The sequence below is a fragment of the Microtus ochrogaster genome, chromosome 19, assembly GCF_000317375.1.
Source record: "Microtus ochrogaster isolate Prairie Vole_2 chromosome 19, MicOch1.0, whole genome shotgun sequence".
Classification (NCBI taxonomy): domain Eukaryota; kingdom Metazoa; phylum Chordata; class Mammalia; order Rodentia; family Cricetidae; genus Microtus; species Microtus ochrogaster.
The window spans coordinates 15,203,906-15,216,273 of record NC_022021.1 but is presented as its reverse complement, the minus strand read 5'-3'; the positions used below and the strand labels follow the sequence as shown (position 1 = coordinate 15,216,273).

The following is a 12,368-nucleotide window of genomic DNA, read 5'->3' as shown; positions in this document are numbered from 1 at the left end:
TGGTTTTGGAGCCTGTCCTGGAACTAGCTCTGTAGACCAGGCTGGTCTCGAACTCACTGAGATCCGCCTGCCTCTGCCTCCCAAGTGCAGGGATTAAAGGCGTGCTCCACCACCTCCCGGCGACTTCACAGCTTGTTTTGTATAGCTCTGGGGCTAAGAATAGTTTATTAACAATTTTTTAAATATTCAGGGTAAGGAAAAGCATACAAAATTTATATACAGAAATAGACTGCATATGTTTCTCACAAAGCCCCAAACATTTACTATTTGAAAATTATTGATTCCTACCTTAGTATATAAGGATTCCTTTTATATTTAAAACTGAGAGTCTAAACTTAAAGAGGAAAAATGGAAGTTCTGTATGTAAGAAGGGTTTGATAGTTTCACTGCAGAATAATTTGGTAATATTGAAGTTCATTTTGTAAAAAGGCCATAATCTTTTGGAGTGATTTGGTTTATGTAGTTCTCAGTCTCCTACCTGCTGTGTGCCAACTCTTTCCACCGGTGAGTCAGTGAATCCCTCAAGTCTTCTTTCCTTTCCGTTCCTTTCCTTTGAGGTGTGTGAATATACTGCATTCTGGGTAAACCACATTTGAACGTTTGGTCTTTACTGGGGTTAGTAATATATGCTGCCTTATTCCCAGGGAGTCGGCCAGTTAGGCTACTAGTCATTGTGTGTTCACAATAACAAATAACCAGTCGTCCACAGTGCAGTGTTTCTTAGCTGCAGTGGTCAGTAGATTAGGGGTTATTTGTGCATTTTTGAGTTTGAATATTTTCAGCTTATTTGTGGGCTTATCAGTATGCACCTTTCACTGAAGTTGAATCGAATATCTCTAATGTCTTTGCATATATCATTCAACCATTCTGCTTTTAGTATAGTGACCTAATCTAAACTCTGTTTGCCTCAAATTCATTTTTTCTGCAGAGGCAGTTTTTAGTTTTAGAGTCACAGTGGGGTTAGTTCCCCACATTCACAGGAAGAGTTTTAACTGCACTCTATCATGGAGGTCAGTTCACCTCTATTTTTAGCTCACAACATGGCTATTTTACTTTGTGGAATCTTTTACCTCCTGAAATTTCATGGAAAAGCTTAAAAAGTTGAAGCATTATGTGATCTGTCAGTTCATGTATACATTATCCTTTCCTTCCCCTTATCAGAGTTCAGTTGCCAATTTAGTTATCTAGAAAACATTGATGTATTGCTGAGCTGAGGAAAAAAAAAATCTGGTTTTCAGACTAAGACCTCTGAGGACTTGACTAGTGGCTGCACTTCACAGGGGAGGAAATAGGAACTTCGAGAGGTTGATGGAGACAGTCACATGTCATGTTGGAGGTGGCGAGAGCACGATTCTTCCAGGCCCTGTGGAGCAGTAGAGTGCTCTTTACAGCTTCGTTACAAAGCAGTCCTCATCGCACTGGCCGCCTAGGGTGCATTGTAGATGGCAGTGCTGTCGTGACTGCGGAAGAGAGTGGTGGGGTGAGTCTTCACTTCAGAGGTAGGTGGGAGGGAAGAGGACAGTCCAGATTGTAGATTATGGCCGAAGACAGTGTGTGGGCTACTTCCAGAAGATGGTGGATTTTAATTCAACAGGAAGTTTGGGGATTGTTGAAGAAAACTTGAAGATACGAATTCACCCAGATTGTCCATTGCATTGCAGAATATTTTTTGTGTATTTTATAGTGAGTTATGAGCAAGGTTTATTTTAATCTGGTATAAATGAATGCTTGGTTTTATAATTTATCTAGTATGCAGTGTGAATTGATTCAGGGATTATTATGTTTTAAGCATCTGTGGTATGGATTATATTTATTAATAGATAAATTGTGAAGGGAAGGCCATGTTTAATGCCTGGGTCATGTTTTGTCTAGTATTGTTTGCTTTCAGTGTGGATGTGTTTTGTAATTTATTCAGATCTATAGTTTGGCATTAGGTGTAGTCTTTGGAAATGTCATTTTGGTCATTTGACCTCACTTTGGCCAAAGGCTTTTTTTCCTCTCATGTCAATACAGGAGTTGGAAATTGTCTCATTGGAAATTCTAGTTTCTGTTTTCAATGAAATGAAACAGTTTTTGTTTTTGTTTTTCAGATCAGGGGTTAGGCCCCTGAGTTATTGAATGATGGTAAAACTGTATCTTGGAAGTAGTTTGGGTATGGGTTTGGAGATTTTATATTTTCTGCTTTTTACCTTTATTCTCTTTTCTTGTACATTTCAATATAATGTCAAAGAGAAGGAATTGTAGTATTTACTTCTATTAAAAGAAACCAATAAAATAAAATTTGCTTCTCTAATTTTGTTTTAGAAAAGATAAATAAAGGAAATGTAGTTTAGACTCATGTGGAAAGAATAGGGAGTAGTTTGAGCATCTGTGTTCTAAAACCCACTGTTGCTCTCAAACAGAGCCTTAGCTGGGTGGATTCTAGCTAGTATGTTAATTAGGTGAAGAGTGTTTAATGTGTTAATTAAATAAAATTTCTTTTAAGACTTAAAATGTTTCCTAATTTGTTATTGTGGCTTTCTCTTTAATTCAGTACTCAAATTTTCAACTTTTTTTTTTCCCAGACAGGGTTTTGTTGTGGGACAATGGTCTTGTACCCTGTAAAGATTTGTTACTTGTATTTTAATAAAATGTTGATTGTCCAGTAGCCAGGCAGGAAGTATAGGTTGGACAACCAGGCAGGAAGTAGAGGGAGGTTGGGTGACCAGAACAGGAGAATTCTGGGAAGAGGAAAGAGTCAATCTGCAGTCGTCACCCAGATGCAGAAGAAGCAAGATGTGAACACCTCACTGATAAAGGTACCAAGCCACATGCCTAACACAGGCAAAATAATGGGCCAATTTAAGATGTAAGAAAGAGTTAATAAGAAGCCTGAGCTAATAGGCCAACCAATTTATGATTAATGTAGTAGACCTCTGTGTTTTTTCTCTGGGACTGAAAAGCTGCATGACCGGACAAGACAGAAACCTCGGTCAATAGGGTTTTTCTGTATAACAGTCCTGTCTGTCCTGAACCTCGTTTCATAGACCAGGCTGGCCTCAAACTCAAAGAGATCCACCTGCCTCTGCCTCCCAAAGGCTGGGCTTGCACCACCACCACCCAGCCAAATTCTTAATATTTAAATGGCAAATTATGATTCGTATGCATAAAAATTTCAGTACTTTTCTGAAGTACTGAAAATGTTTTTGTTTCTGTCTGTTTGCTTCCACGTTTTCCACCATAGGTTGGCTTTCAGTTCTATTACTAAGTATTTAAAAATAATGTTCTGAAACGCATAGTTTAAAGACTAGTTGTGTATGAGACTTTCATATATATGTTACACTTTGCTTTCTTTAGTGACAAGCTAGAAAGTCCAAACAGAGAAAAGCTTACTTCGCAGTTTTCTTCAATTAGCCTACTAAAATAAATGTAAGTTACAGTATGTTTATGATTTGTTAACTATTAAGTGGCTCCAAGACCTTAGACCATGCAAGATGCTTTAAAATTTAGATGAAAACATTTAACTTTTCTTCTGACACACAGCAGTTGTTTCCAGTCCGTATCATATTTTACTTCAAGCTATGTATGTTTTAGATTTGTGTTTAGATTTTACAATGTGAGGAACTCAGCCCAGAGTCCCTTATATGCTCCCCAGACTCTACCACTGAGCTGGAAAGTGTGACTTTACAGTAATGTTAGGATAGGCATTGCCTGTAGCATCACTGGCCATTCTCTGCTTCCTCCCTTCCTTCTAGAAGTTCATACATGTATACAATGGATTTTGATCATATCCTTCCCCATACAACTTCTGAACCATCTTCCAACATATTTCCCCCCAAACTTCGTGTTCTCTCTCTCTTTTTAAACAACTTATAAGACCATTTAATGCTGCCCATATGTGTATAGGCATGGGGCCATTCATTAGAGCATGGTACCAGAGGCTACTTCCTTGAGGTAGAATGATTCTTCCTTCTCCAGTAGTTGTAATTGCCAATAGCCTTTCACTAAGGGATGGAGCTTTAAAAGACCTTCCCTTGGGTGTGCTAGAATTTTGACTGACTTGTTCTGGTGCACTTTGTGTACAGATCTGGAAGTGTGTGATCGTGATAGCCATGCCAAATCTAGAAGATAGCAATTCCCAGCACTCCTCCTTATCCTCCAGATCTTTCTACCTCCTATTCACTGGACCTCTGGAGGTGTGGGGAGGGCAGTATATTGATGTCCCATTTGGCCTGAGCAGTGAATCAGTTATTAGCTCTTTGACTAGTTATGAGTTTCTGCTTCCTGCTCTAAAAAGAAGCTTCTCTCACCAAGGTTGAACGTAACATGAGTCTATAGGTATAAACATGCTTAGAAGGCCATTTGACAATATGACAGTTTTGTAAAATAATATCAGGGTCCACCTTAGGATCTGTTACCTCTGCAGCCATGAGATTACAATACCATGAAGTTTTTCTATAGAGCAAGCCTCAACTCCAATTAAAAGGCAGGTAGTTATGCTATAATAGCCTTGCTACTATTACACCAGTGGGCACATGTAAATAACCTGCCAGGTTGGTGCAGCATGCAGGGTCCAACTCTGAAAAGAGCTTTTCTCCTGTAGTAGTCCATGTAGCACTGTGACTAGCTAGTTTTCAGGGAGGAAATTTCCTGTTTGGTCTGAGATTGATTTCTTTATGACCTGTAGCCCAAGTGTGTGGTGTCTTCCACAGCAGGATTTTACCATCTGTCTATGAAAGGTAACAAGTGCAGTGGCAATAGCCTGTGTTGGGTTTTGATACCTCTTGGCTTTCCTAACTAATAACTCATAGGGAAGCATCCTGTGCCTTGCACTATGATTTTCATTTAATAGCCGGTGTCTCCTGGGAGTGGCATTGTCCATCTATGCAGGGTTCTTCTGCTCAAACTACTGTTTGTAAATTAGCTTGCTAAACTAGTAGGTTTTATATGTTTTTAGTTTTGGTTAACCCACCTATTTTCTTTGCTCTTGCCCATTTCTCTACTCACACCCCCCCTTTAAAAATCCAAACTTCTTTCTTTCATTTCACATGTATTTTAATAAACTTAGATTTGTTTTTTTCATGCACACTTCCGTACATGCTCCTACCTGCTTAAACCTCCTCACCCACAGTCGTTCAGCTCTCTGCTCTTCTTACCGGTGATCTACTTTTCCCTCACCTTTAAATTTTCCTGGCTTCAACTTGTGTTCCAAGTTTAATACACAAAACAAAAGTTTGCACCTAGGATGCAACTAGGAGGGAATTTGGAGTTGAGATACCAGTTTTCCAGTTCTATTCTTCTACCTGCATATCTATTTTGTAGTTCTTTGTACCTGAACAACATTCCACTGTGTGTATATACCACATTTTCCCTATCTGTTTACCTGTTGATGTATTCTGATATTCTACAATTTTCTTGCTATTGTGAATAGAGGAGCCAAGTGTAGCCAGCTTTCTTTTGGGCCACCAACCAGCTCCCAAGTCATGACACAGAGACTTATTATTAGTTATGAAAGCTCGTTTGTTTCGTACTGACTCTTATAACATAATTTAGCCTGTTTTTCTTCATCTACATTTTGCCTTAGGACTTTTAACCTCTGTTTCATTCTCTAAGTCCTACTTTATGTCTGCTGTTTGGCTTCTGACTGGCCATGGGCATCTCCCTCTTTTTCTCCCTCATTTTCTTCTCCTACTCAAGCCTAGATTCCTCCTTCTACTTAATCTCTTTGCCTGCCAGCCTCACCTCTCCTGCTACTGCCTAGCTACTGGCTGTTGAGCTTTTTATTAGGCTAATCGGGTGTCATAGCAGGCAAAGCAACATTTCTTTACATTATTAAACAAATCAGCATCAGCAAATGTCTTTACATATTTAAACAAATGTGGCATTAACAAATTTAACACATCTTTGCCTAGTTAAAGTAATTCCACAACAGCAGGTAACATGGCTGTGCAAGTGTTTCTCTAATTAGAGAGGAAGTGCTTCTAGTGTGTCCAGGAGTAGTATAGCTGGGGCATATGACAGTTTTATATAGAACTTTCTGAGATGCCTTCAGACTGATTTCCAGTAGTTTATGCTTCCACTGACAATATGTAAAAATTCCTTTTGCCACATCCATGGCAGCATTTGTTGTCATTTGTATTACTGGCAATGACTGTTTAGATTGGGGTGAAATGGAACTTTTTAAGGATGCATACTCTGAGTTCTTTTATTTAACATAAACCATTTGAAATCTGACCTTTTCATTGCATGATTGTAATTTTTATTTTTATTCTTTAGTAGTATTTAAGTATACTGTTACAACACTTTGAAATAGTATGTATATTTAATAATTTAAATATATCTGAGTTGTGCCAGTTTGAAGCCATTTAGTTACTATTAATATTTACAGATGGATATTTATGTGGGCATGAGTTTTGTAACTTTTTCTTAAATAATAGACTGAGATTTCCCTGCAGATTGAATGTCCAAACATATTCGAACCTGGAGAAGACTTCAAAGTGATTGTCCCCATTTTTGCACCTTAAAAGTACTGGGGAGGTCTTGTTTACAGCTCAACTATCTGATACTGTCAGATTTTCCTTTCTATTTTTTTATTTTTATTCATTTTAGATACCAGCCACAATTCTCCCTCCTCCCATTCTCCCATCCACTCCTCAGAGAGGGTAAGGCCTCCCATGGAACGTCAACAAAGCCTGGCAAACTAGGTTGAGACAAGACCAAGCCTCTTCCCCTATATCAAGGCTGAGGATGGTATCCCACCCAAAGGATGCATATTATACCACAATGACACTTGCTCAGCTATGTTCATAGCAGCATTATTCTTAATGGCCAGAAAATGTGGTACATTTACACAGTAGAGTATTACTCAGCTGTAAAAAGCAGTGACATCATGAAATTTGCAGGCAGATGGATGGATGTAGAAAAAAACTGAGCTGAGTGAGGTAACCCAGACCCAGAAAGACAAACATGGTATGTACTCACTCATAAGACCACACCTATTCCAGCAAGGCTATACCTTCTAATAGTACCACTATGGGCATTCTTTTATTTCCTTGCCTTGTTTATTCTTAAGCATTTTGAGTTTATTTTATTATGGCTATTGTAAAGGGAATTTTCTTTTTTCAGGGTGTTTGTCATTGGTATATAGGAGGGCTACTGTTTTTTTCTGTTTTGTATTCTCCCATTTTGCTGATCATGAGTTTATTTTTGGCTAAGTTTTAGGGTTTCTTATGTAATGTCATCTGCAGAAAGGGATGCTTTGTCCTTTTTTCCTATTTGTATCCCTTCTATTTCCTTTTTTTTTGTTTGTTTGTTTGTCTAGCTAAGATTTCAAACTGTATTGTATAAAAGTAGAAGGGGTGTTATTATTATTTTAGTGTGAATGAGTTTGAGTTTTTCTGCATATGATGGTAGTTATAGGTTTGTTGTATATAGCTTTTATTATTTTGATGTATGTTCCCTCCATCACTAGCTGTTTCATGACTTTTATCACGAAAGGATGCTGAATTTCATCAAAGATTTTCTATTGAGGTGATTATATTATCTTCTTGCTTTGAAACTACATGATGAATTACATTTATCTATGTATGTTGACCTATTCCTGCATTGCTAAAATTATTGGAGACTCTTTATTCTTGTCAGGGTCATAGTCTCTCAGTATATGTAGTATTTTTTAAATATATTTTCAATTAACATATAATTACATTGCTTCCCCCTATTTCTTCCTTCACCCCTTTCCATATCCTATCCTACTTCCTCTCAAATTGATCACCTTTTCCTGTGTGTGTGTGTGTGTGTGTGTGTGTGTGTGTGTGTGTGTGTGTATGTATGTATGTGTGTAAAGATGCAGAAATGCATAAATATAACCTTCTGAGTGTTTTTGGTTTTTTTGTATGAATATAATTTCAGGGCTGACAACTTTGTAGTAGATGTTAGAGGGCTCATCCTTTGGAGAAGCTAAGTCTCCCTTCCTCAGCTGTCATTAACTGGCTGTAGTTCTTTGCCTAGGATTTAGACCCATGAGGTTTTTCCCTCTTCCACATTAGCATGACTACTGACTGATACTGTCATTGTTCAGGTGTTACATAGGCAGTCATTTCTAGGGATTCAATAGACTTTGTGATCCTCTGGTTCTTAGCCATAGTCTCTGCATTGTGTCCTCTTGTTGATTTCTGTGATGGTCTCTATTTTCTGTAAAGAGAAGCTTCTTTAATGAGGGATGAAAGTTGTATGTGCTGGTCTAGTAAAGTTTGTAGATCTTCTTCTAAGATCCATGACATCACCCAGACAGTTGGCTGGATTTCTAGTACCAGGCATGATTTCCCTGCTGTTGGTTACTTCAAAAATATAAATGTCACTATTGTACTGTAGGGATAGCTTGTAGTGTTGATCGTTGTTGTGGTTCTTAAGCATCACAGCTATGAATATTGATCATCCAAGTTCTGTGTCTTTTTTATTATTATTATTATTATTTTTTCATATTACATATTAATCCCAGACCCCACTCCCTCCCCTCCTCCCATCTCCTCCACCTTCCCCCCTCCCCATTGGCTCATCAGAGAGAGTAAGGCACATTGCTTTGGGGAAGGTTCAAAACCCTCCCTACTCTATCTAGGCTGAGCAAAGTATCCCTCTGAAAAGAATGGGTTCCAAAAAACAGTACAGTCAGTAGAGATAAATCCTGGTCTCACTGCCAGTGGCCCCGGAGTCTGCCCTAGCCATACAACTGTCACCCACATTCAGAGGGACTAGTTTGGTCCTATGCTGGTTCCTTCCCCTGTCTGGCTGGAGTTTTAGAGCTCCCATTAGCTCAGGTAAACTGTTTCAGTGGTGTACCCAACATGGTCTTGACCTCTTTGCTTATATTCTCACTCCTCCCACTCTCCAGCTAGAGTGGGAGTTCAGCCCAGTGCTCTGCTGTGGGTCTCTGCCTCTGTTTCCATCAGTTGCTGGATGAAGGTTCTATGGTGATATTTAAGATATTCATCAATCTGACTACAGGCAAGGCCAGTTTGGACACCCTCTCCTCTGTTGCTTACAGTCTTAACTGGGGTCATCATTGTGGATTCCTGGGAATTTCTTTAGTGCCAGGTTTCTTGCTAGCCTCATAATGGTGCTCTCCATCTCTGTCCCTTCCTCCACCTTGACTTTCCTGTTCCCTCAAGTTTTTCTCCCCCTCCCCTTCTTCCCTCCTTTTCCCCTTCTGCCCTCCTTTCTCCCCCGACCCCCATGCTCCCAATTTTATCAGGTGATCTTATCTATTCTTTCCAGGTGGATCTGTATATGTTTTTCTTAGGATTCACCTTGTTACTTAGCTTCTCTAGGATCATGGCCTGTGTCTTTAAGTGTGCAGTTTCTCACCTTCAACCTCCAAGACACAACCAAGAACCATATTGTTTTATGAGTCACTTAGAGAACCCAGACCAGCTAGTCAAAATAGGTTTCTCATCCCTGGTACTGGGGTTCCTTTTAGTCTTTAGTTCTTGTGGGGAACATTATCTGTCTAACAGGTAGAATTCTGTTTATATACATATATGTGTGAATACACACACACATATACTTACACATATATATATATATTAATTTTAAGGTAAATATAAAGTAATATGGTTCCTTGAGGTTTTATTAAAAAGAAAAAACTTGGTATCTTAAGAGTCTTTTCTGTAGCTGTAGATAAAAGCATATTTGGTAAAAAATCTCCTTATGTATAAAATTTGAGAATAATAATATATGGTTATATCCAATGGTTTTATGGAAGAGAAACTAAAACAATAAAAAAATAACATGAAACTCATGCTACTGATAAACCTCTATGAATCATTTTAATTGAAATAGGATAATTTGGTTAAACTTGATAGCACAGAATCATGCCAGATTAGAGTGCCATAGTATACTCTTAGCTGCTTATGAATGATTGAGTAGATGTTAGTCAGAGTAGGAAAGATTGACTACTGTGTTCAGGTAAGATTTAGTTAGTAATAGTACGGATTTTAGAAGAAATGAAACAGAAGCAGCACAAAGTACTGCACCGCAAGATATGTGTGTCGGTATTGCTTTTTAAAGTCTTTTTGTACTTTAGATTGTCAGCTTTCCAGAGTCAGAAGACTTGAAGATTTATTCTGTGCTATAAAAATAATGTAGCAGGATGTGCATATGTTCTGTGGCCCAGCACATGCCTAGAAAGCATAAGGCCCTAGGTTAGAACTCCAAAACCATTTATCCTTTAATTGATGGGTTAATTAAAATAAAATACAAAAGAAATTAACTTCAGCTTTCACATAGGCCTTTGAAAAATATAACAAGAATGGTTAACTAGTTTGAAATGATTCCATCTTTTATGTCTGAGCTGCAATACATAACTGTTAGGTGCTTTGTATAATTTATGGAGGCACATAAGTGAGTGCCAAGTGCCCAGGCTCTGGATTATGATGGCCTAGGTTTAAATCTCAGTCATTTCAAATCTGTATAACGTTTAGGTCTTTACTTAGCCCCCACCATAGGTTTGTTTAAATGTGTTTTGTTTTTTACGTGACTCATACTAAGTAACAGCTCCTTATTTCTAGTCTTTAGCATTCGTATTAAAGTTGCTTGTGTCTAGATTTGTTTACTGGCTTCATTATTTCGTGTATTTGGTTCAGCCTTTCAAGAAGCATGACTTGTATGCATAAGGTTCAAGTTCTAGGTTTAGGTTATATTTGATTTGATCCTAATTAAATGGGTGTGTATTATGTTAGGCTCAGGTAACATAATATTTTAAGTTGATTTTCAAGGTGAACATATTGAAACTGACTGGTTTGGAATCTCAAATGGAACTCATCTTTGTTTAACCCTCCTAGTTTTCATTTGACAGGCTACCAGAAGCTATTAGTAATTTTCAAATTTTATTTATTAAATGGTTACAAATTAGTCCTGTGGTGTTATGTTTTGTATCTAACTATAGATGTAACAATAAATATAAATGTTTGATAAATATGTGCAGTAAGATTAACTGCCTAAAATCTCTATGCCTTTTTATGCTACTGTTGTCATAAACTTGTTAGCATAAAATTCTGTAGTCACCCCATTATATTTGAGTCATATACATAAGAAATACATTCTGTAATTGTTGCTTAATTCTAATGTACTTTTCCATAGTTTAAAATATAAGCTCATATTTATTTTCTCTTTATATCTGTTCTATTTCCATTAAGGTTTTCACTTCCAAAGTACATCTGACAGACAAACCAATAGAATCAAAGTGAATCATGTGTGTTTGCTTTGGGGGCATTGACTTCATGTGAAGGTGTTGTGCAGAGCTCCCACAAGTTATTTGTGGTTTTCCTGAACTTTTCCTTCTGCAGCAAAGTTCTATTTTCGTTAACTACACACTATTTTAAAGTAGAAGACGGTGGTGAAAGGTCAGTTTGTGTCACCTTTGGATTTTTTTTCTTCGTTAAAGCAATGGCAGTTTTGATCGTAACAGAGAATTATCTGGAATTCGGGCTTGAAACAGGTAATAGTTTTACACAAAATATATTTTATTTGTGTAGTATATTTTGATTTCAGTATTTATCTTAATTTTGTGTCTAATAAATACTTAAAATTGACGTTGGTTTATGTTCTAGTTAACCTTCATTAATCTTCGATGAGATATTGACTGTTGTTTAAGCTAAAGTTTTTATTTACCTTTTTCCCAAAATATTGCAACCTGAGCTCTTTTCTTAAAGTTAATTTATGTAATGCTAAAGAATTAATTCAAAATGTATGTACTTGTGGAATATACAAGTATCTAAGGGCTATTTTTAGAGACTGTTCTTGCTAATAACTGATTTTATTGCATTATAGCTTACTGGTTAACACACACAAAGCTAGTCATTAGCCTACAAGATGCTCTGCTGTAGGAGTCTGTATTCATCCTCATGATAATCTCTTTTTTCCTACAGGGTTTACAAATTTTTCAGACAGTGCGATGCAGTTTCTTGAAAAGCAGGGTTTAGAATCTCAGTAAGTTTTTGAAAAGTTGAACATTATTTAAATTTAACATTTTCCATTCTTAAATAGAGCAATTTTTATTGTAGTTATTACTATATATTTTAGTTATTTTAATTAGTAAAGATAATCCCTTGTAATACCTTCTTCTCTCCCTCCCTCACTGCAGTTTGGGGAACAAGCCCAGGGGCTAACCCATGCAGAAGAGCAAGCACTTACCCCAAGTGCCTGTCCAGCCCTGGGTCACCACTGCTAGGAACAGCTGACTCGCACTTTTACAGCTGTGAAGTTAGAGTCTTCCATCAGATTCTTAACCTGTATTTGCTCTTATAATCCGACTATCTCCATAGATGAAAACAATTTATATTCAAGCCATATATCATTTGAAAATATGTTGCTTGGATTGGTGGCTTTGATTTAAG

The 12,368-nt window shown here is 37.4% G+C and overlaps 1 protein-coding gene across 3 annotated transcripts in view; it reads left to right on the top strand.

The window, feature by feature from the left end:
* Tmem161b (transmembrane protein 161B) overlaps positions 1 to 12,368 on the top strand; it is a 78,664-nt gene that overhangs the window by 54,962 nt on the left and 11,334 nt on the right. For all 3 annotated transcript variants that reach the window (XM_005356530.3, XM_026783764.1, XM_026783763.1), the window contains 2 exons: positions 11,319 to 11,470; positions 11,901 to 11,961. In XM_005356530.3, the coding sequence (XP_005356587.1) occupies positions 11,319 to 11,470; positions 11,901 to 11,961 (213 nt within the window). The remainder of the gene's footprint in view (positions 1 to 11,318; positions 11,471 to 11,900; positions 11,962 to 12,368) is intronic.